This window comes from Peromyscus maniculatus, chromosome 11, assembly GCF_049852395.1.
Source record: "Peromyscus maniculatus bairdii isolate BWxNUB_F1_BW_parent chromosome 11, HU_Pman_BW_mat_3.1, whole genome shotgun sequence".
NCBI classification, from domain to species: Eukaryota; Metazoa; Chordata; class Mammalia; order Rodentia; family Cricetidae; genus Peromyscus; species Peromyscus maniculatus.
The window spans coordinates 55,852,236-55,877,163 of NC_134862.1; the positions used below are offsets into that span (position 1 = coordinate 55,852,236).

The window sequence follows — 24,928 nt, forward strand, 5'->3', positions numbered from 1 at the left end:
AGCAAAGTTTTTTTGGGTGTTTCCTAGCTAATATTTAAAGTAACAAAACTTTCATTCTTTAACAAGAAGGTAAGCCCAACTGTGATTCAGTAACACATTTATTTTCCCAAATATGAATTCACATTATTAATACATTATTGATGGACAGGATGCATGCATTATTATTTAGGGTTGAAATCCCTGTGTTGTTTAGAGACTTATTTTTAATTAGAAAGTATGAATTATGCTTCAAAAAGTGATATGTAATCTACTTACTTGAGTAAACACCAATTCTCAATCTCTTATTTTCAATCTTAATGTTATTTGTAAGAGTTTATGATTTTTAGAGTTTAAAATATATTTATGCACATTATGATATACTTTACATAGTCTTTTAAACATTTTTTTTAGTGTGTAAACCCTAATTTACCCAGATGAAGATGCCTTTAAGAGCACCCAAAGCATAACAAATTTTCCTTAATAGCTAATAAAGGAACTATCATATTATAGTTCCAGCAAATTAAATCTATAAAATACACGTTTATTGATTGAATTAATAAATATATGAACATTACATTCAAATGCATTATAGTGCTCTGCTGTGTAAGAATTATTCTCTCATAATGGTGTGTTTCATTTAAATTCCATTATAGATTTATTGTGGAGGAATAGTTACAGATGGACTTATTCTTTCTGAATTCTGTGAGTATCAGCCAACCTCATCAGGATTGAGCTAGCTTTTATTAACTTTTCTGGACTCTTGCATCTTGTTAATTTTAAAATCTATCTCTAGAATATTACACTATTAAAAAACAATCTAGCCTTGGAAAGAACAGAACTGAGTAAGCATACATTTTAGATTGCTCAATCTCAAATACTGGGCAGTACATTTGTAGATTCACTAACACTCACTTTCACACTAAAACTTAAAAAAACTATTTTAAATGAGATTCATGAAAATAACCAGTTTGGGGAAATGTTACATTAAAGAATATGCTTGAACATTGTGGGTTTATTCAGCTATCATATTTAAAAATCACATGCATTCCAACCTGTGATATTTTTTGCCTAAAATTCCAAAACTTATGAACCCGAAGCTAATCAATTTTTCTGACTTCAAAGCTAGCTAGTTTAGGCTGCATAGTTTTAGAGCAGCCTAAGCTAGGAAGTGAGACCTTGTCTGAAAAACCAAACAAAATAAAGCAAAACAAACCATGGCTATTATAGTTGTTTATTACTGTGCAGTATTTGATATATGCACACTTTGAATACTGGAGGTTTTGTGGCTGCTATTAGAAATGCTAATTAATCTGAGGCCTTCTATCACAGCTATTGTAAATATAAAACAGAACTAATGCAATTGGGAAGATTTGGAGATAAGCGATGTACTCAAGTGCAAGTCATATCCTTAGTGAGTAACAATCTTTGTAGTATAAAAAATTCAGATCTGAAAATTAAACTCTGTAAATGTAAATGGAGACATGGAAAAACTTTTTTAATAGGAAATTGTACTTAAACAGTTATAATCACTTCAATTTTATGAGAAAAGCCATGAAAGTTTTAATAAGTAATACTGAAGATGTGTGCAAAACGATGCCTTAAGGTCATTAATTCATAGTTTTCTCAATGTTTTGTGGACGCCAACAAACACCTTAATATGTTGACAAAATAGAGTTTATCAATGCATTAAAACTGAATAGTTATAACAATAACAGATTTCTTATTATCCATCTTACCAGTCACTTATCTAAAAAGACATAATTACGGTGCATTTCACAAATGTTATCATTAATGTTAGTGATTATTATACAGAATGATAAGAAAGAATTCTCAATTTTCCAAAATTATGAAATGTTCAATCAAAATTAAAAATCAACCCACTGTGGCAATAATAGCGAAGAGCAAATTGGTGTTGTTTACCACTAATATTACTAAAATAGAGACTTTAAAATAATGTGTTAACTTTTTTCAAAAATATAAATGCTGGGCCACGGAGCTGGAGAGATGGCTCAGCGGTTAAGAGCACTGACTGTTCTTCCAGAGGTCCTGAGTCCAATTCCTAATACCCACATGATGTCTCACAACCATCTATAATGAGATCTGGCTCCCTCTTCTGTATACATAATAAATAATAAATCTTTAAAAAAAAATTCTGGGCCACAAGACATGGCTCAATGTTTAAGACTATTTGCTGCTCTTATAGAGAAACTTGGTTCTGTTTACAGTACACATAAAGGGGTTCACAGCTGTCTGTAACTGCTGTTCTAGGGAATCTGATGCTGTCTTCTGAACTCTGTGGCATATAAGCAAAATATTAATACCCCCATAATTAATAATAAAAATGATTAAACTAATCCATGATCAAAAATTTACAATAGAATCTATTTTGAAGATTTAGAGGATGCATTTCTTTCAAGGTTTCACCATACCATTCAAAGTCGGTCAAAGACTAAAAGCTATTTGACTTGTCTGACTTATTTCAAAATGTGAACAAAGATAAGTGATTCCAATATTTGAGAATGGAGATTTGGAATCCATAGTGAATAAAATAAATGTCTCAATGTGTTTTTGAAAGACACTCTATGTAATTTTCAGAATTAATATTAAGCCTTCCTCTTTGTTTAAGTAACTTTTATACTCATTTATGAGTCAATAATCACTGGTCCCATGTATTTCCAGCTCTCTATCCTCCCCTTTCCATTATATCAATCAATTTCCACAACTTTAACACAAAGAATAGATTACTGACATTGCTGAGTGAAAAACAATCTTTATTGAATAATATAACTACACACAGCACTATGTTTGAATGGTAAGCTACATATGGGAAATAATTTTAATCATGTTTTATAATCATAGTAAACTATAACATGGTTTTCTTTTGCATTCTCTTACCCAACCATACAACTCATAGAATTTAACATGTCATTGTTCAGTCAGCTTTAAAGATGATATGACAATTTTCAATGTGTTAAGCATAGTCTGGAGGGAGAATGGAATACCACTACTGCCTTTATCACCTTTAAACCCATCCAGACAAACGCCAGTTGAAGAAATCCATTCTGATTTCAAGTAAAAGGCTGCCCCCAAGAATTTCAATGATGACCTATTAAAATATTAGTTTATCTTCAATGATCCTTAGTACGAAAGGCTAAACGAAATTATATTCTATCCATCTACCTCCTACATAGTTATGTCATCATAAAACTGGCCAAAGGTTGCTATAACTTGTAGCCTTTTAGAGATGTCTGAGCTAAAGACAACTATTTTCTAAGTATCTATTGATATAACCTGCTCATTAAAATGTATTAATTACTAAATTAGGCCTCAGGTAAGTGTAATAATAGCTATTCCTCTGACTAGTGTTGTGAAATAATTACTGTCATTTTCTATCAAGTTGATTTCCAAATCAACATGCATTGTATAGCTATATAACAGGCCTACTTAATAGTCACTTCTCTCTAATGGCCAGAAATACTATTACATACTTTATTCTTCATTTTCTAAATTTTCATAAAATCTTGAAGATTACACAAATATGAAAACTGTTTTAAATATATGTCATTATTTCATGGAAATTCGCATTGATTTCTATCCAAACGTAGTCCATCATCATTTGAAGGTAGTAATGGTTAAACTACTTTAGGCCTTAAATTAATATTTTGAAGAAAGTTGTTCTTGAAAACAACAAATTGCTTAAATTTCTATTTTGAGGAGCAGTGATGCAAGCAGATGCTTTCTGTTAGAAAGAACAAAGGACTTATTACCAGCTGAAAATATTACTAATATCAGGAGCGGTGACTCTATCTCATTAGCTAGCATGCCTGTCGACCAGGTCAGTTATGCTAAGGTTGGTGAAGAGATATTATTCAATTAAAAATATGCACAGATCTGTCATGACTTGTCAGATTAGGGTGCAGTAGGTGTTGGAGAACACTAGATCAAGTTTTAAATATGTTATCCTGAATTAGTGTGCTTATTGAAGATAGCCTCTGGTTTGCTTTTATTTTTGATTCTTAACAACTATATGTTGAATAGCTGATTGTGTACATGAAGCTTTAAGAACACAATGAAAACATAACTGATGTAAACAATGACAAGGCAGTTGCCTATAATTCTTTCTTAGTTGAATTCTCAAAACTCATTAATCCATTAAGAGTTAAGAGAAATGTGGTGCTTGGCCACTAATTTTATTGTCATGCATGTCCAACTTTGGTATTGTAAATATATCTCCATTTAAAGAGGAGAATTTCTTAATGCTCCAGCAGAAGAAAAATCAATACAAAATATATTTCCATCGTGTATATTAAAGGAAAAAATAAAGATACATTAAGAAACCAGAAAAGTTCTGAAAAGGGCTACAATTTTGACTTTAGATGATCTTATTTATTTATTTATTAAAAAATCATGTTAGCTTCTTTGAATCAGAACATTTTGATAGTAATTCATTTGATTTTAATAAATAAAATCAATGAAAACATTAAATTGACGCCACAGGGACTTTTTTAAAAACAAATTTTAAGTCATTTTTACTCTAGACAATTGATAATATGTCCCATTATGTAAGGTCCTTCACCCTGTAGAAGCTTGTTATTGATGCTAAGGGTAAACAAATACATAAAACACTCATAGGTTCCTGCTTCATGCTGGGTAAAATATCTTAGAATTTCCCTGAGGATAAAAGGGCATCTATAAATAGGAAGATGACAGATTTGTGAGCTACCAACAAAAATTATGAGTATTACATCCTTAATTTTCTTATGCCTGGATAAAAAATATCTGAAAATTATTATCTTTATTTTAAAGAATTCTTCTATGGTCTGCATAATCATGAGCTTTTTGAACTTTTTAAAAACTGAATCTTCTTGAAAGTTCCATAAATTTAATATTTCTTATGTGTGCAGACAACACATTCTTATTTAAGTTTTTAATAAAATAACTTCTAATTATGCAGTGACCTTTCTTTGCAGATTTGATAAACTCTGAGGTTATTCTTGGTCCCCTTACAGCACAAGAATATTGTCTATTTGGTGACCCAGTTTTAAAGTTTTCTTGCTGTATTTCAGTATAGTTATTTATTAGACTAATACTGGGATGAGTTTAGTTAAATAGTGTTATTTTTTGGCTGAACAAATTTGTCATGATCATTTTACAAATTATTGTACAATAACATTAATTTTTTAAAACACTTCAAAATCTTGGCAAAAAAAAAAAAAAAAAAAAAACTCAAAAACAACCCTGAGGATACTATTCATGAAAGCAAGGACAAAACAATAATTATCTTTGAGTTTCATAGATTTGCACACATTCTAGGGCTGAATAAAACTATATGAACTTAGCCACAGTCCTCACATTTCCTTCAAAATGACGTTTATGTGACGAATTATTTTATTGACAAAAATTGCTTTGCTTTGATAAACTATAAAGATATAAGACTGCCAAAAAAATGGAAAAAAATTTTAAAGCCACTTTGAATCTTCATTCTGCAATTGTTATTTCTGCTCTATTCCTACATACATATTCTTTTAACCTTTATCTTAGCTTGTCTTCTGTTTCACTGTTCTGATACTAGAATATATTAATTATAATATATTTCCAGTTGGTTCTAAAGTTATTCATGACACTTGTTAAAAGTGGTAAGATATTATTCAAAGACGGTTTTAATGGGATTTTATAGTGAGAAAGTGATGTTTGACTCAGTTCTTAAAAGACAAAAGAAGCCGGGCGGTGGTGGCGCACGCCCTTAATCCCAGCACTCGGGAGGCAGAGCCAGGTGGATCTCTGTGAGTTCAAGGCCAGCTTGGGCTACCAAGTGAGTTCCAGGAAAGGCTCAAAGCTACATAGAGAAACCCTGTCTCGAAAAACCAAAAAAAAAAAAAAAAAAAAAAAGACAAAAGAAATGGAATTGTAGCAGTATAGTCAGTAAATGATAAACGCACAAAGCGAAGAGCAGATGAAGGGAAATGCTGACCTAAAACACCTTGATGCTTCCAAAGTGTTGAGACATCACCAGGAAGGTTGAAGATGAAAAATGCAGCCAGATACACATGGTGCACCTCTGTGGATTTTGTATATTCTGTGAAAATGTACTTAGTACACAATGTTTGAACAGTCAGGACCTATAAAAATACAATTCAGAGAAGCCTGACTGGAGTCAGATATAGAAGAACATTTTGTTAATGAATTTCTCATACATTCTTTAGTTAAATATTTGTTTTATTTTATGTATATGATTATTTCACCTGCATATATATGTATGTGCTCTTCATGCATTTCTGGTGATCATGGAGGACAGAAGAGGGCATAAGATCCCCTGGAATTGGAATTATGGATAACTGAGAGTCACCATGTGAAAAATCCCAGATTCTTTGCAAGAGTAACAAATGCTAGTCACATCGGGATCCCTTATATTTTCTTTTAAAACTAGATTTTAATCCAATTAAATGAAAGCCAATTTCCAAATATCTATTTCTGAACAGCCTTTGTTTAACTTTTGCTCCTTTGTTCCTTGTGATTGACAACATGAATTTTCCATCATTTGTTACATGCCCTCCTATGCTAAAACACTCATGTTTTTTAGAGCTATCTGGTTACCCAAATGACTCTTACACATTCTGCTGGTGAGAATAATTTCCCCATGTGCTGGACACTGTAAAGGAATGGAACTCACCTACTCTTCATTTTTTCTAATCAGTCCTACCATTAGGCAGCAGCATTTAATGTCCTCTTTATTGGTAGGACAAGATTGTATTGACAGGATCAAGCAGGAGATTACTTTCCTCTGCAGTATGTACTTCCCAGAGGAATACTAACCCTCATTAAGATGGAAAACACTTAAAGCTATAATTCAGAGGCACTGTGTTGCCTTCTGAATTAAAATAAGTAAGGAGAAAAGACCCTCTGGAATCAAGGCTTAACAGAGGTAAATGTATAGAATGACACCCTTCAAAAGACAGCTTTAACCAACACAGTGTGAGTGTGGTAAGGAAGTTCAGTATTCTAAAGTGGATAAGAGGGAGAAGAAACAGTAAAAAAAATGTACAACAATGTACTACTCATAGATAAATATGATGGGAATATCTATCTTGTGTCAGAAGACATAGTGAACTAGCCTATGATGTTAGGAGACAAAGAATTAAGTTCAGTACAAGTGCTAGTAGTTTACTGTGTATAAAACAGTATGCACTGTCTTAGGGGGCCACGAGATGACCTCAGCAAACCCTGGGAAAAAGACTGTGTACTCAGAACAGATGAATAAAACTATTAAAGATGCTATCACCTGGACATTGAAAATGTTTAGAAGAATCAACCTAATATAGTCTTAATTTTAATACTGGCAAGTTACGATAAATGAGAAATTAATTAAAGACAGTTATTATTAATATCCCAAAGGAATTTTAATTTAAATACGTTTATCTCACGTTTTATTTAGTTCACAAATAAGTAGTCAAGTTACTTTGCTGTTGTCCCTTCTTTCTCTTTGTGATTGATAGCCACTTTTACTTGAAAAGTTTCACAAATATAATTTTGAAAGAATTATCAACACAAACTAAATTAAATTCTTTTGTAATTCTCACTTACGTCAATGACATTGGAATAGTGTAACAATGAACATTTCCCCACTTTTACTCATTAAAGTTTGTTACTTTCAAGAAAAGCACAGTTATCATGCAATCGTTCTACATTCCTAGCCAAGTGATAGGTAGAGGGTGGTCCTATCTATGTCAAAAATGAAACACATAGGTAAGGATTACACTATGTTCATAAATTATTCTGTTACTAAATTGACAAATTCTGGTTAATTTCACTATCTTTCACCTTTCAAAACCCAATGTCTAATTTAAGTATAAACAATTTTAGAACATCTCAAATCTACATTTGTAAACTGTCAGTATTTCACTAAAGCAATAAAGTGATGTAACTGCACAAGTCATGAGGACTCGGAACCATAAGCTCACATTACATACACATCTAGAAATGCCCACATGTACCCACACATAGACAACTGATGCTTTATGTTTATGAAGGTATGAGTCTGTTTTTCAAATTCAACCTTTATCAGTATTGATTGCTATCTACAAAATATTATTAATATTATAAATATTATCCTTTTTTATATTCAGGGGCTTTCTGTATAATGGTATTAAAAGATATATCATATATATCTTGTCATCATTTTATCTATTTGAGAACACCAAGATGACCTTAATTAAAATTTATGAAGCAATTTGACAAACTACATTTTAATTTAACTCTACAGAAATTTTATTATGTCTACCCTTATGCAACTCTAATTCTGGTATAGATATGTTGGATAGTATAGTTATTTTGGGATTGTTTTACTGTAAGATTGATTTAACTAAACATACAAGATTAATCTTGAAATTTCTCTGAAGAGAAAACACATAAATTACATCAGATTATCCATTATTATAACTTCCAATGAAATACATAGCATATAACTTGAAAAGAATTTCTGACTTTGGTTTGTACTACATACTTTAAAAAATATTGAATCATGTTTAACATGAAGCTTCACTTTAGCCAAAAACCTTAAATCATATAAATCAGCAACTCCAGAAACCCATGCATAATTATCCAGATCATTTTATCATAATGGTCATAATTAATATTCAATTTCAATTTTCTATTTCTTTTATAGTTTAAAATTTTATTTAATTTAAAACTGGAAACACTATTGCTAACATATCTCCACTTTTATATCCTTTCCAATTAGTTGGTAGTATGAAAAGATAGAGGAAGAGTGGAAGCTAGCTTATGTGTAATTCTTATTGTTGAATGTTTGCTTTGATGACTATTTACCATGAACATCATTTTTCTAAAGAATAGACTAAAATGTACTAATATATACAACATTGCATATTTCTAAAGAGCAAAATAAGGGACTATTAATGAAAAGTCTTTTCATATTAGAAGAGCTCAATAGCTGTTAATTTTGTTGTAAAAACTATGTAAGTAGCACTCTATTTTGTCAACCTGATTTTTTGTCTCCTACTTTATTATGGAGTTCATTCAAAATTATCCATCCTTATGACTTTTCTAATGGAAAGGCATTTCAACTTTTCCAACTTCAATCACCACCTTTTCATTATTTAAATTAAGAATGACAACACTGTATAACATACACTGAGAGCCTTATTGAAAAGATCTATCTTTGCTCGGCTCTTCTTGAAGAGGATCTGTTTGATGCAGACATGTTTTTTTTTTTTTTTATAAATACAAAGGCATAGGAAAAATGTTTTTCATGATCCACAATCATGATAACACACCCAATCTTGATACCCTTTCTCACTCACCTGGTACTAAATATTTAATCACTTTTATATTATATCAAGAATTTTTAATATTAAATGTTTTGTTATGTGGCTGGAGAGATGGCTCTGCAGGTAAGAGCACTTGCTGATCTTGCAGAGGAACCACGTTCTGGTCTCAGTACCCATAGTATATCCCTGGGCAGAAAAGTGGTATTCTTGGTCCTCACAGTGGCCTAATTCCATCTAAAAATTATCACATTTTACACATTGTAGATGAACCACAATGTTATTATAGCTTTCTAAATTATGAGTTATACCACACTGGAATTGAAACAATAACTGTCTAGCAAAATAGTTCAGTCTTTTATGTTTGCCAATCTCCATATTGCTAGGTATGGACATGAAGGTTCTTTTGGAGAATACTGTGGTGCTTTCACATGGTAGGAGATTTAGAACCTGGTATAGCATCTTCTAGAACTATGTGATACTTTTCTGGCCTTTCTCTGATTCTTAAAATGTATAAATCTGTGTGTAAGTTAGACAGCGAGGGGTGTGAGAGAGAGAGAAGGTATGATTGAAAGATGTGTTTATTATACTGGTCTTTTAACTTTCCATGAGTTTTCCCATTGGTTAAAGTTGAATAGGAATGGTTGATAGAATTATTTTTTAAAATATTTTGGGCATGAGCAAAAGTCAATTTTAAAAATCAATTCCTAACACTATTTTTAAAATTCATACTTTCAGTTGTATTAAAAATTCAAAGTTAATAGTATGTGAAATACTTTATATATATATTTTTAACACTTTTAGACTTCCATATACATTTTATATCCTTATTTTAGATAAACATAAAATGTTGGCATTAGGATCAGGAACACAGAGAGCTAGGGAGGAATTATCACTCTACTTGAGTTGTGTCATAGTATGATGTGTTATTCATTATATATTATTAGACATTGTGATATATGTCATTTTGGTACTTTTGGAAACAAATTTTTTAACATCATTGGTATTTTGCAAATGACATTAGAACATGAAAGGATGAACATAAAATATGAATATGTAAAAATGGAGTTTCTAAAAGTATTATATGTAATAAATATTTTTAAAAAAACAAGATTTTTTAACTTCTTTTTGTTATAGAAAGGATATCTTAGCAATGTTAAATTTTAAAAATACATATTACACTACAAAGTCTTAGTTTTATAGTTTGATTTTCATGATTTGCTTGTTTTTCTTCAGTTTATTTTATTACTCTATTTAAAGCAGAACATAATTCGAGGTTCTAGAAAATATTTTGCATTGACAGTTTTATTTCCAGTGTTAGACAAATAATCACATTATTATTTATGGCAAGGTCAAGATCATTTTACAGCTTTACTAATCTGAGGAAAAATCTTGGAGTATTGGATTATTTCCTTTTTGATTTTTTAATTATTGAATCATGTGATGATCCATCCTTTGTAATATATATTCTCCAATCGACACAACACAATGCAGCTCTACCTAGTACTTTGGAAACTATGTTATCAAACTACCTTTCACAGAAAGATTGATGTCAATTATTCAGTCCAGTAACAAAAGACTGATGCAGCTAACTCTTCCTAAACTGAGGAAACTGAGCCACAAGGGCAGCTTCAGAACTTACCAGTGTGTTACTACAGGAATCATGCTTCAGAATCAGCACCTATAACCAAACCCAGACTGCCTAGATGCTGTAAAATTGTGCTCTATGAAGATTGGAGTGATCTGATAGTGTTTTCAAACCATCATTTTCCAAGTTACTAGTTGCACACATCACCTTTGTTTATAAATTTTCAACTAATTTAATCATAGCATATGTGCTAATCAGAAGGCCCTGGAAGACGGCATAGTTACAAATTTCTTTCAATTCAAAATTATTTTCTTTCATATTAGATGTTGAATGCAGATGTAAAACAATGCCTGGCTTCATTTGTTAATACAAATTCTCATTGGAATTTAAAACATACAATTCTTTTTAAAACAGAGTAGAAATTCATGAATGCTTGGTTGGCATAGATAAATAGTATTTGTTGGTTACAGGGACATTTCACTGAATAGTACAAAAAAAATAGTAAGCTAATGAATGCAAATTAACTACAAAAGGTATAGTACTCATGTAAGATAATGCATAAATATATTAATTTTATTCATGAGATTTGGAAGTTTTGAAATTACTGATTTGACAATGATAATTAGAAACTATCAGAGGCTATGGATTTCTTCATAGATATTTCTACATCTACTATAGCATATAAATCCTGAAAGTAAATAGTTTTAGAAGTATTTGCATATGATACTTTTTTATGTAAGTTACAAAAGAGAGCTTTTCTTAATCACTACAGTGGAGCTATTTCATGTGATTGATAAAGTCAATGTATTGTTTTGGGACATTGATTTGTAAGTTTGTAGATTTCAAAATTGTCACATTAATAATCTAAGCTATGTGGGTTTGTTATCATTATTAGATATTTTTAGTTATAAAATCATGGGTATATACGTTTTTTAATCAAAGCAGTTTAGGATTAAATTAAAAATATAGAGATGCAGATAGAACAGTAAATTAAGATTACCAAATTTTCATCTGAATGCAGAAGACATGCAAGTGATTATACAGTATTTTACTTACTATTGGGAATTTTGATTATATTGTGAAGGATTCTGCTAGCTATATATTTTACTCTGAAACTTTTTACTACTGACAATATAAACACTTTATAATATCATTTAAAAATGAATGAGAATGCAAACTAAATTCAAATATTTCTAGAACATACTATACATAATATTATACCATACCAGCAGCTTGGTACAGAATTATTTACAGTATTCCACACTAGCAGTATGTACTGGGAGTATTCATCTCTTACTTCATTCATGAATGGGTATAATATAATATGCACAATTTCAAATTTTATAAATAATCTATACCGTTAAATTTCTGTGTACACATGAACTATGTAGGATTATGCATGGAAAAGACACAGTATCTATGTGGATGTTTTAAAGCTCTGAGAAATGAATTATAAATTTTTCCAAAATAAAAGAAGAAGTTTAAGACAATATGAGAAAAATATTTCTGGACAAATACCTTCCCTTCTTACTCATCTCTGCCATAAACATTCACCATCCTACCTATTATCATCTGTCTATGTACATACACTTGATTATATACAGATATTGGTATATTTCTGTATTCTTAGAGTAATTATTTCAGTCCATGTTTATTTGATTATGCAGATGACAGTCGAATAAATATTTCAAATGCATTTCTTAAAATAGATATAGGATCTGGTTTTAGTAGCACGCTTTTAATTCAGCACTCAAGAAAAAAGAAACAGAGGCAGACACACTGAGATGGAGGATGCTAGCCTGGCCAACATAGTGAGACCATTTCAAAAACAAAACAAAACCAGACACCCTGAAATAACTATTAAGAGCTTATTGTGGTGGCTCTGTAGAAAATGTGCTTATTGCACAAAGTTGAGGCCCTGAAGTTGAATCCCCCAAAACAAGCCAGGCGTGGCAGTATGTACCCAGCATGCTCTTGGAGAGAAGACACAGAGAAGAAATCTGTCAAATCTCCTGGGTCATTTTTCCTGGCATATGTAGCACATAAAAACTCCAGAAGATCCTACCTCAAATGAAGAGGAAGGCAAAGAGAACCAGAATCTGAGGTTGCCTTCAAAATTCGCACATGTGCCAGGTGGTGGTGGCACACGCCTTTAATCCCAGCACTCGGGAGGCAGAGCCAGGCGGATCTCTGTGAGTTCCAGGCCAGCCTGGTTTACTGAGCGAGATCCAGGAAAGGCGCAAAGCTACACAGAGAAACCCTGTCTAGGAAAAACCAAAAAAAAAAAAAAAAAAAAAAAAAAGAAAGAAAGAAAATTATATAAAAAAAATCGCACATGTACTGTGTCACATGTATACTTATATTCAGACACGTTAATGCCAACACACACACACGTATGTTTGTATGGCTATATATCCCAAAATAAATATTAAAAAGAAATTATAAAATATCAAATATGCTATTGTTCAATTTTATAATGTTCTTAATTATTTGCTTTATTTATAATAATTTTAATATAGATTTCTATATTAATACAACAAATAAACATGATTATTTTGATCATATGAAATTTTAGAAATAGTTCAAGGAGAAATATAAATATTTGCTCAAGATTATTATTGCTCAAGATATTTAATGAATGATCCACTGGGTGGTTTTGGTATGATATGGCCTGTAATTTACATACTGATTGAATTTTTATTGAAATGGAAATTTGGACACAAAGTGTAAAAAAATACGTAGCTCTGTAAAAAGAAGTAAGTTTGTGTTGCTTCACGGTCCTTTCTGCTATCATCTCATTTGAAAGCCTGTAATAGCCTAAAGTCGGAGAAGTTTGCCAGCTCCGTTTCTCGGCTGGTGGAAAATCTCCTGAGGGGTAACTAATTGCCTGTGCGTTCTGTCTAGGTGTTGAGGAAGAGCTGAGAGGATGAAGGCTCGAAGTCCCCAGCGGAAGCATGATATGGCGGCGCAGAGCTGGTGCTGAATTGTCCTCTCTGATGGCTCTATGGGAGTGGATAGTACTGAGTCTTCATTGCTGGGTTTTAGCGGTTACTGCTGTCTCTGACCAGCATGCCACAAGCCCCTTCGACTGGCTCCTCTCTGATAAGGGACCCTTCCATCGCTCACAGGAGTACACAGATTTTGTGGACAGAAGCCGACAGGGATTTAGCACAAGATACAAGATATACAGGTATGAAGGGAAAGCTATTGCAGACATCATCCTTGGAGGTTGTGTGAAAATAAGGGTTGCTCCTGGGGAAAGTCTTGGAAGGATTATCACTGACCAAACACCACAGTGATATTTTCATGCTGTCTAAAATTATTGCTTGTAGGTGTGACATATTATTAGAAAAACAGGCAACTGGTTGTATAACTCTATCAATTTTGAGAGTACATGCCAGTGTTCTTGAAGGCTGTTTTTCATTATGAATGCACATGATTAAAAATTACTTTTATAGCTTTTATCAGGTGATGGCCTAAACGGGAATGAAATATTCTACTAGTCCCTGAGTGTGCTAGTAGAGTGCTCTTTTAAAAGAATGTAATTGTATATTCTTAAGCTTGGAGAAAAAGCAAAGGTATGACTATAAAGGAAGATGGAGATGATAGCAAACAACCCTAAGAGGATTAAGATATATGGCTGCTAACTTTTATAATTCCTTTAAACTTGAAGTAAGATTAAGTAAGTCTAAGTAAGTTGTACAAAAGAGTTGTTGAAATCATCAAAAGATGCTTATTCCCACACAGTCCAGAGATTGAAAAGATCAATGTAGCAGGGGTCACTTGAATGAATTAGATCACATTTATTTTTGTCATTAAGAATGTTTATGCAAATTATTGCTTTAGATTGTTTCTTTGAGGCAGAGTTGGCAACTTCCAGTTGTTGGCATTTATGAAGAATCAGACTTACCTCATTGTTTGTGTCAGTGTCTATGCAGATAATGCTGTATAAATGTTTTATTTTCTGCAGTATGTGCACCAGAGGGCACTGTGCTTCAGGTCTGTACATAATTTTTTATATAGCATTATGAGAAATTTATAAATCTTATCTGTAGTCATATTCCCAGAAGATACTGCGTATCCTCACCAAATTCCACTCATTGCTGAACTTCCAAAAAATAAGAAAAGCATTAGTCCACACAAAGCACTATTATGTCTAAGAAGTGGGAAAAAATGTTATTATAAGATTTTAAACAAAGTGACAAATAGGAAGAATTTTATGTCTAAATTTGTCACAGACAAAAAGGGTGTGAGATTTCTGGTTACATGTTTTTGTGCATATTTGCTTTATTAAAAATCTTCCCTTCAGAGGTTTACTAAAGATACCTGCCTTTCAGACTGTGGGAATATCTAACCCTTCAGCCGCGCAAGACTTTTAACAGGCAGGCAGGGAGGTGACACCAGAGCATTTGTCTAGATTGTGCTGGCGTCTGTTTCTCTCTGGATGTCTAAGGTGTTCTATGCATGTGTTTGGTGGATTGGCTGATTATCCAATCATGTGTGAATAGCAGACTGGTACCCTATGTTTTGTCCGGTTTTGAGTTGAATCAAAATCATTATTTGGGTCACAGCATTTCAAACTATGAAAGAAATAGAACATTTGGAGATTCTCTGCAGGGCTCATTTACTGTTTTGTCTTTTAAAAATAATTTTATTAGTTTTTCCCATGTGTTTACTTTGTGGCTTGAATAACATGATCAGATGCTAAGTAGATTTAAAAATGAAGGTTTAAGATCCATCTGTTTCTGAGCTGGGTTAGAACATTTTAAAGGCTTTCATGCTTTTATAACAATGCAATAGACTTTGATAATATTGTGAAATGAATAATATAACCTCTTATTGGAGTTTTTCAGTGGTGTTGAGGAAAGGTATTTGCTTTGTCCACCCAGAATTTCCTTAAGTGCAAATATTGCTATCAACTTTTCCATATAGTGCCATAGACACAAAAATTTATTTTGAAGGAATTGACTTAATCTTTGAAAGGGTAGAAAATCTCAGACATAGATATTAGAATAACTTTATAGGGGTTGACCTTTTTTTTGTCTCTTATTTATCTTCAAAAATAGATTTCAGATGCCAAGCAGTGATGTCATGTGCCTTTAATTGCAGCTCTCAGGAGACAGAGGCAGGCAGATATTTGAGTTTGAGGCCAGCCTGGTCTACAGACCAAGATCCAAAACAGTCAGGCCTACACAGAAAACCCTTTCTCAAATGAGAAAAGTTTCAGAGATTTTTTTTTAAACTGTTGCATATATTTGCCATAAATACTAATGTGGAGATTATGAATATTTAAAACACAGATGGAAAATTAATATATTCCACATTATCTACTTGGTTTATCATTTTTAAAGACCATATGATTTCCTAAAGTAATCAGCCAGATCTACTATTGCTTATAACCGCCATAAACTCCTTCATGTGGTATATTACATTGCCAAATCTTCTGGAAGGCATTAGCTCTGAATTTAGAACGTATTAAGCATATTCACATAATTAGGTCAAATCTCTTTCACTTGTCTTTCTCCATCCCATCTCCTTTTCTGGAAGCATATCTTCTCTTTCACTTCAAATACTAGAGCAAGATGAGATGATTAAAGATCACTGGTCTCACACACCCAAAGAGCAATGTGCAATTGTCTTCTCTTTTAAAAAAGGTACAGTTTTTGTCAAGTGAAAGAGGACCACTCTGTATTTTTTTTTTATATAAAAAAAGTAAAGTACTATCGGATTTTGCTTCTGGAATCAGGGGAGCGGTGCCTCATCTAAGATATACAGCCTCCTCTGTGTTACAGTGCTCCCTTTGGAGGGCAGTCACACTGAAAATACCTTCCCTTTGCCTTGTTAGAAGTATGATTCCACACAAGCCAAATGGTAGATATTTGTCTAAGAAATATCCCCTCTGTCATATTGTGACATATTTAACTGTAAAAACTGTTGTTGCTTATTATTACATTTTAATTGAACTATTTGTCAGTTTCTTCATTTACTAAATTTGGCAAGTCTAAACAAAAGTGAACGAGAATGGATACTGAAGATTTCTGTGAATGACTCCAGGAGTCCTCCATGGCTTGGGATCTGGAACATGGAGAATATGAATATGGATACTTCTCTTATTTGGTGGCATGTTTAAAAAAATGGAGTCGTGAATTATCATTCATGCTTACATATGATTTGAAAAATAGAAGCAAAGGGTAGAGCATTTTTAAGGGTTGTGGAGAGATGACTCAGAGGTTAAAAATAAGAACAGCCTTCACAGTGGACCAAGAGTCAATTTCCACCATTCACATGGTAGGTCACGACCATCCACAACCCTAGTGCAGGGGATCTAATGACCTTTTATGACCTTTGGAGGCACAATGTTGGCATGTGATACATAGGCAAATTATATGCAAAATGCCCATACAAATAGATATAAAATAAAAACAAATAAACCTTAAAAATAGTAAAAAGGAAGTAATAAAATCAGTTGCACTGGAGAAATGTTTGCCCTTAAAACATAAAACAGGAATAAACTTACTTGTGTCTTAATACATAGGAACATAGCTTTATAGTTACATGGTGAAGCAACTAAGGCTGTGAGCTCACAGTATATGTCTAAATTTCTCCAGCACATCAAGTTAACAAGTTAAATTTAACAAGTTGCATTGAAAAATCTCCACTTACAAATTTAACAAATTATAGGAAGCCAAGATAAGGGAATTGTTATCAACAAGACAAATTGATGTCTTTCTTGAACCATGCCTGAAGGTTCCAAGTTAACATCCTCATAACTTGTGCTCCTATAACAGAAACATTTCATGTAATTAAATCTTCAGATACGGTGATTAAAAATTCTTTTGGCTTTCCTTACCCCATTCTATTGTAAACCACATGCAGAAGTAAATCATGATGATACATCAATGATTTTCTAATAAATCAAAATAAGTATAGATAAGCAATACTATTATAATTTCTTGGCTTTCTCGGAGGAATTTTTAAAAGAATGTTGTACATGTAAGAATCGGAAGAAAAAGTAGGATCAATTCTGTGCCTTATTGTTGTTTTCATCAAGTTTCCTAAACAAACTCTTGCAAGGAATATGATTAAACATATTAACAAATAAAAATAAAAGCATCCTTAACTTTAATTCTTGAAGTTTAAATGCAAATAAAGTAATATGTTTATACAAAATAACCTCACATAATTATATCACATAGTTTAAAGCACACAAATATGAGAATTATCTATATGGAAGGATCTTGCTAGGATCCTGTTATTATAAAGCTACAGTAATAAAAAATATGGGATATATATATATGTGCAAATATGTAATATAAAATATAACATAATATAATAATAGAATTCTTATATATATAGCATGAATACAAGTATATGCATGTATGGACATCAATATTGATGTATGTGTGCAGAGAAATGAGTTTAAATGGAAAAAGATTTGTAATGGTTAACACATCCTAGAAGCATAGGAAACATGCAGATATAAACTGCTACTTCATATATCACTAGATATGTGGTTAGGGTGCAAGATAGGGTGAATCTTTAAAAAAATTATTCTTTGCTATGAGTATCATTATGAAAGAATACAATATATTATTCACAACACGCGCATAAATCTATTCCTCATGAAATAAGAATTTACATAGAAAAACAAAAAAAAATTCCTTCCAGAAGAATAACTTTTAAAAATGCCTTCAAAATATTGCAAACTTAAAGATAGCTTATATCATAAGGCAATGCACATCAGAACTAGAGACCACTCAGGTATCATCGCGTTGACACGAACATAGCAAACGTTAGTGGTGGCAGGTCAGACTCTGCGACAAAATCTCATGTGAAGGGAACAAAATAAACTTATAATATGATGAAACAAAGACAGGCAGCTTGTTAGGAACAGAGTTAAGGTTGTGATTATGTATGCTGACATGAGGAGAGGTGATGATAACACCAGATTTCTATAAAATGTTGACATGCTCAGATGCGTATCATTAGAGTCGTGATTACAGTTTGTACTCACAATACAGATGTTGCAAGTGAGCATGACAAGCTTTGAGTTAAAATACGATAGCTTTCAAAGTGAAATCATTCCCTTTTTGAACTGTCTCCAAATTTAAAATATACATTTGATTATTCTTAAACTTTCAATAAATTGTACAGAAATGCTCAGTTTTATGCATGGCTTTTATTCCATTATGTTTTTCAATTACAAATCCATTTTACATAGAAATCAAATCTTGTTAATTGCTAGTTGTTTATGAACCCTATATTATATATGTGATTATTTTACAAAAAATTCATTGATGGCATTTTCTACAATTTGAAAGAATGGATATTTAAATATTTTAAATAATGATTCTACAAAACAGGATAAAAATATTGCAATATGAAAGCATTCATATGTTATATGAACTCATATTTAATGAATTTGCTTAAAGTAAAAATTTTGTCCCAATTACAGAAAAGTAAAAAGTCTCCATGGATAACTGATTATATATCCTGATATTTGAAAATACATCTATTGATTTAATTTCTTTTTGTGTTAAACACATACTGATAGATTTCACTCAGTAAATAAATATTTCATACTAGTAAATACACAGTATTCTCAGTGATCTAAAAGAAGCTGTAGTTGCTGGCAGCCTTAAAATTTGGGAATGATTTTTTATATAACATGTATAATATATAAAAGTACTACTTACTGAAAAGCTAGGCAAGGTAAGTGTTAATCTCACAAATATCATGGAACTATAAAGACAACATTCATTGAACAGCTTCTGTACAAATTTACACATATTGAAGAAAAAATCATGGAGACTCTTAATTAAATGTCTTTTAAATGTTAAACTCTGGTATAACATTTAAAATATCCCATGAAATAGTATCTTCAGGTGATAAAATTATACTCAGAAAATAAAGCTGGATACATGGAAGGAATAGTGATAGTTTAGTAATTAAACATATTCTAATATTTAGAGAGTTATTTTAACCATCTGGTCAAAGGTAGCATTCACATCAAATCCAGAGGGCAGGGTCATCATTACCTTCAGCTAACTAGATGCTCACAAAAGCAGTCTGGTGCTTCATAGAAGCAAGGCAACCCTCCCTTGACTCCAGACCTAATTTGTGGGGAAGCTACACTGCAAAAACTTCTTCCTCAAATATGTAAGGTATGATATTGACAACAATAAAAGGGCATAGAATTGCCTGAGAAATATACCACATGTGATATTGTGATATATTTCAATGGTAAAAATGTCATTTATTTATACTTTAATTCAATTTTTTTTTTTTTGCCACGTTTCTTCAGGAGTTAAATCTTGAAAGTCTAGGAGGAAACACATGAGTACTGACTAATACTGAGAATTCTTTCTTCTTTTGTTTTTCAAGACAGGCTTTCTCTGTGTAGCCCTGGCTGTCCTAAAACTTTCTCTTTGGACCAGGCTGGCCTTGAACTCAGAGATCTAGCTGCCTCTGCCTTCCTAGAGCTGGAATTAAAGGCGTGGGCCTCCACTGCCTGGTGTGAATTATTTCTTAATGATAAGGACTCTCGGGTGTTAAATAGGAATAAAAGGCAGGAATAAAAACCCAATGAATCATTTTATAAAATTACCGATGAATGTTCTTGTTCTTTGTCAGTGTGATGAGGGTCTGTGAAATGATGTCCCCCCTATACACTGATTAATAAGCCCCCAAATGTCACACATTAGTGTGTCTCTAGCAACCCACATGTAAATGCAAAAAACAACAACAAAACCCTTTCCAGACCTTTCTGGATAAGACACTTGCTGTACATGCATAAAGAATTCCTAGATTCTGCCCAGCATCCAGGAAAAGCCAGACACGGCAGTTTATTTCCACAACTTCAGTGACAGACTGTGCCTCAAAAATAAGCAGAAGAATGATAGAGGAAGACAAATAATGTCAAACTCTGGCTACTATATGCTCACAGGCTGTGTGGTAAGCACACCCTTAAACATATGTACACAAAAAATACACAAAGCACATATACTAATAAACATATGCGCACACATACACACACATTATGTTACTCAATTTCCTTTATTTTTTTTTGTAAAATGTAGGTTCTGACAAAATTCAGTTTATCAAACCTGATGCAGGTAAAATAAAATAAAGCAACAACACAGTTGTCGTTGTACTCTGAAAAAAAATCAGATATCCTTATTACTGAAGGAAGTAAGCAGAAATGTGTAACCATAGCAAACAATGGAATTGGTAATCATCTTAAAACTCAGTGGTAGAGCACACTTGCTCATATTCCTTACCCACAAACACACACGTTCTTCAATCATTAAACACACCTATAAACATTACAGACACATGTACACTTGGTTGCCTCAATATGACACTGTAATATCTGAGGAAACACAGGTCTGGGAAAGATGAGAGTTTGGAAATATATGAGAATTGGTTTAGATAAGGTGAGATAAGTAAAATAAATGAGAGTAAATGGCACATAAAATTATTACATCTAGAAAAACACAACTGCTGTGAAATTATATGGATGTTTTAAGATACATTTCTTGGGTGAAACTGACTTTGACATGGGACATAATGATTAAAATATTCTAGGTGCATGAGCTAAAAAAGGTTAACACACATCAAGAATAATGGTTGTATTAAGATTAACAAAAACCTTTAAAAATGAAACAGACATTCAAAAGCAACTTTATTTAAATTTATAAAATATGTATTAGAATAAAAGCCATCATTTTAAGAATTTTTTTTTCATTTTACATACCAACCACAGATCCCCCTCTCTTCCCTTCTCCCTCTTCCTGCCAGCCTTTCCCTCTCTCTCAACTCTAGTCCATCCCCTCCTCCAAAAGGGTAAGGCCTCCTATGGGGAGTCAGGAAAGCAGGAAAGTACATTCAGTCGAGGCAAGTCCAAGCCCCTCTCCCTGCTTCATGGCTGAGCATGGCATCCTACCAGAGATAATGGGCTCCAGAAAGCCAGCTCATGCACCAGGGATAGATGTAGATGTAACCAATCGTATTATTAAAATAAGAAACACAGAGCCAAGGTAAAAGAGAAAAGCCGAGAGGTCAGAGCTCAGAGATAAAATCTTACCTCCTGCAGTGCTCCTAGCTTCCCCGAGAGAGGGAGGTACTTCCTGTGTCCCTGTTTAAATAATCTTTCTGTTCTGCCTTCTCATTGGTTGTAAACCCAACCACATGACTGCCTCATCACTGCCTGTAAGTACCGCCCTCCAGGTCTTAAAGGCGTATGTCTCCAATACTGGCTGTATCCCTGAACACACAGAAATCTACCTAGCTCTTCTAACCACCACGCTCTCACTATGGCTCTAATAGCTCTGACCCCAGGGCAACTTTATTTATTAACATAAAATTAAAATAACATTTCAGTACAAATAAAATATCACCACATTTCCCCTTTTCTATTTTAATAAAAAGAAAAAAGGCAAAAGGTTATAACTAACAAAAGAAAAACTATATACAAAAGTACAATAACTATATACAATATATACAAGTAACAAATACCTAAACGATGTCTAGTCCATTTGTATTTTGACAAATCAGAGAAAATAATTCCCTTATCTATCCTATTTTAGTAAGTCCAAAATGTATCTAATTCACTTTCTATCCTAATTAATCTTCAACTATAACTAACTAATCTTCAACTCCCTCAGAGACCCAAGAAGGAAATAATATTAGCTAACAAAAATAAAAACAGGAAGTGCACAAAAGCAACTTCCAAAAATTTTGTGAGTTGACAGAAACAGCCAGCTGCCTGGACAGTCACCTGAGGTTTCTCCACAGTGTTGGGGCATCATCTTCAGCCTATAGGCTTAGCGTATCTGACAGACTCATTTGTGAAGTAGGTTGTACACAAGGTCAACAGTTCAACCTCACACTGGGTGAGAGCAGTCCATGTACCAGAAACACCTGAATTCCATTAGTGTCATGTCATGATTCAGGATTTTAAATTCTGGAAATTGTTGATGGTTTTTGAATTCAGCTGTCCATTCTTCTTGGCTGTGTATATATGGCTTCATCTAAGCATGCCCTTCTCTACATCCCTCTATTAAATGCCAGTCTACTATTGAGAGGCGTGAGCTTTCAGTTGCTGTTCCATTGCACAACAGAAGCCATCGGCCCACTGCCTGTTCAGCTGCCTTCAAAGAAAAGGGCACTGTACCTTTTCCAGATTGTGAAGGCCACTTCAGGGATGGTGCCATATTGTCCTGGCCTCAGAAGATGCCTTCTGATAAAGCCATAACCATACTTGTTTTGGCAGGAATCGGTAGTCCTTTGTTTCGTGATCTGTCTGTCCATTTTGTCCTGTTGATTTGAGGATACTTTGTTGTCCAGTGGCTAACTTTTGCCACAATGAAAATTAACTCCATATGCAGTTTCTTCAAAGCCCATATGTTCTCTGAAGTAGATTGGTACTGTCAGGAGCCGACATGTCTCAAAAAAGAAAAATTTTCTAAGTTATTAAAACATTTTAAATGCCATATTCTGTAGATCTCTGAAGGGTTTGAAGATGACCTGTCTAAAACATCTCTGCTCAATTTTTAAAACATATCTAATATGACTACAATTTCTATTGTAATGTCTAACTACTAACTTTCCTTTCTTTATATCCTAATAGTTGGTAATAATGTAAAGTATTTAAAACTAGTAATTGTCTTTTTCTTTTCTTTTCTTTCTTTCTTTTTTCTTTTTTTTTTTAAAAACAAGAACCTTAAATCTAATCTCCTTTGCTTAGCCTTTTTCCTAACCCTTGACAACTTGTAACCAACCCCCCTAAACAATGAAAATTATCCCAGACCCAAAACCCATTAAAAGAACCAAAAAACCACCCGCCCCACACCACTTCTTTGGCAATGTGGGTGTCATATTCTTAAAATTGCTTCCTGCTGGGTATGGGTGAAGTTATCTTTATCCTGAAAGAAAAATTTAGGTTAATTGTCAAATTCTAGGAAAGGTAACTATATCCTTCATTATTATCCAGTCTGTGTATAAAGCCAAAGTTCAGGGTTTATCTCAAGTCCTTATTCAAGTAGTCTCTGAGACTGGATCATCTCAGCTAGTCATCTCAAAATTGTTCTGAGCACCTTGTAGTTCAAAGCTGATCTGTAGATGATGTTTGTCAGCTTAGTGATATTATTATTGTCCACGTGGAATTGTTGTTGTTGTTGTTGTTGTGGGGCCCCATCTTCTTTCCGGAGACTTCAGTTGATGTTAGGCCTGGCCGTGATTTCCTGCAGAAAACTGATAAGAGACTCGAACACAAAGACATATATATGCAGCTAACTGAAGCCTTTTTTCTAGAATTAGTTAGTACTCTATATGACCATTCATATCTTAACAAAGTTTAAAATGTATATATATATTAATCTTGTAAATTTTGATATAAAATTTATACTTTAAGAAAAGTTTAAAGAATCAGAATAGAATCAAAGAGTTGAGATTAGTAATAGAATAGTGCCTTAATTAATTTGGCTTTTGTCCTGTCCCATAGCAGAAAATGGCTCTTTCTGGCATGATACAGGGAGTTTGCATTTTCCTTTTAACAACATGCTTGAGTTTGAAGAAGGAGACAGCCATTCTCCAACTCCAAAGTCAGCTTTAAATTTTAATTGAACTGGGACTATTAGAAAACCAATAGTGTTAAATCTTTAGAGAAAAGCAGAAACAAACATTTAAGAAGACATAAAATTTTTTAGATAATATATACCCATATGCCATATACTCCAATATACTCTGTTTCCTGGGATAGATGATTTGTCCCTTTTCTTCAGTTGTCTCATTTGTCTTGTGTCCTTCAGATTCCTTAACCTTCATTCTCCTAAAAGACAAAAACAAAAACCTTCCCCCAAGACTAATTTTGGGGATGTTCCTTTTTGGCAAGTTATTATCTGATTAAATGAAAAGACATGTGTTACAGGTACAAGTTAGTTTAAATTGGATGTTCATGCTGGTTGATGAACTATCACCTCCTCTAATTAAGAGGTTTCTCTTGTTCAAATCGAACCTTTATCAATTTTGATGGTACCCACAGCTTATCTTCTCCTATAGAAACAAAAGCAAAACCTCG

The 24,928-nt window shown here is 32.8% G+C and overlaps 1 protein-coding gene across 4 annotated transcripts in view; it reads left to right on the forward strand.

The window, feature by feature from the left end:
- Brinp3 (BMP/retinoic acid inducible neural specific 3) overlaps window positions 1-24,928 on the forward strand; it is a 382,003-nt gene that overhangs the window by 7,183 nt on the left and 349,892 nt on the right. For 3 of the 4 annotated variants that reach the window (XM_015997685.3, XM_006978971.4, XM_015997686.3), the window contains exon 2: window positions 13,753-14,038. In XM_015997685.3, coding sequence (XP_015853171.1) covers window positions 13,803-14,038 — 236 coding nt within the window. In that variant the 5' untranslated portion in view covers window positions 13,753-13,802. Of the gene's footprint in view, window positions 1-632; window positions 682-13,752; window positions 14,039-24,928 lie in introns of those variants that run through there. The other variant, XM_042258276.2, reaches the window with a different exon arrangement.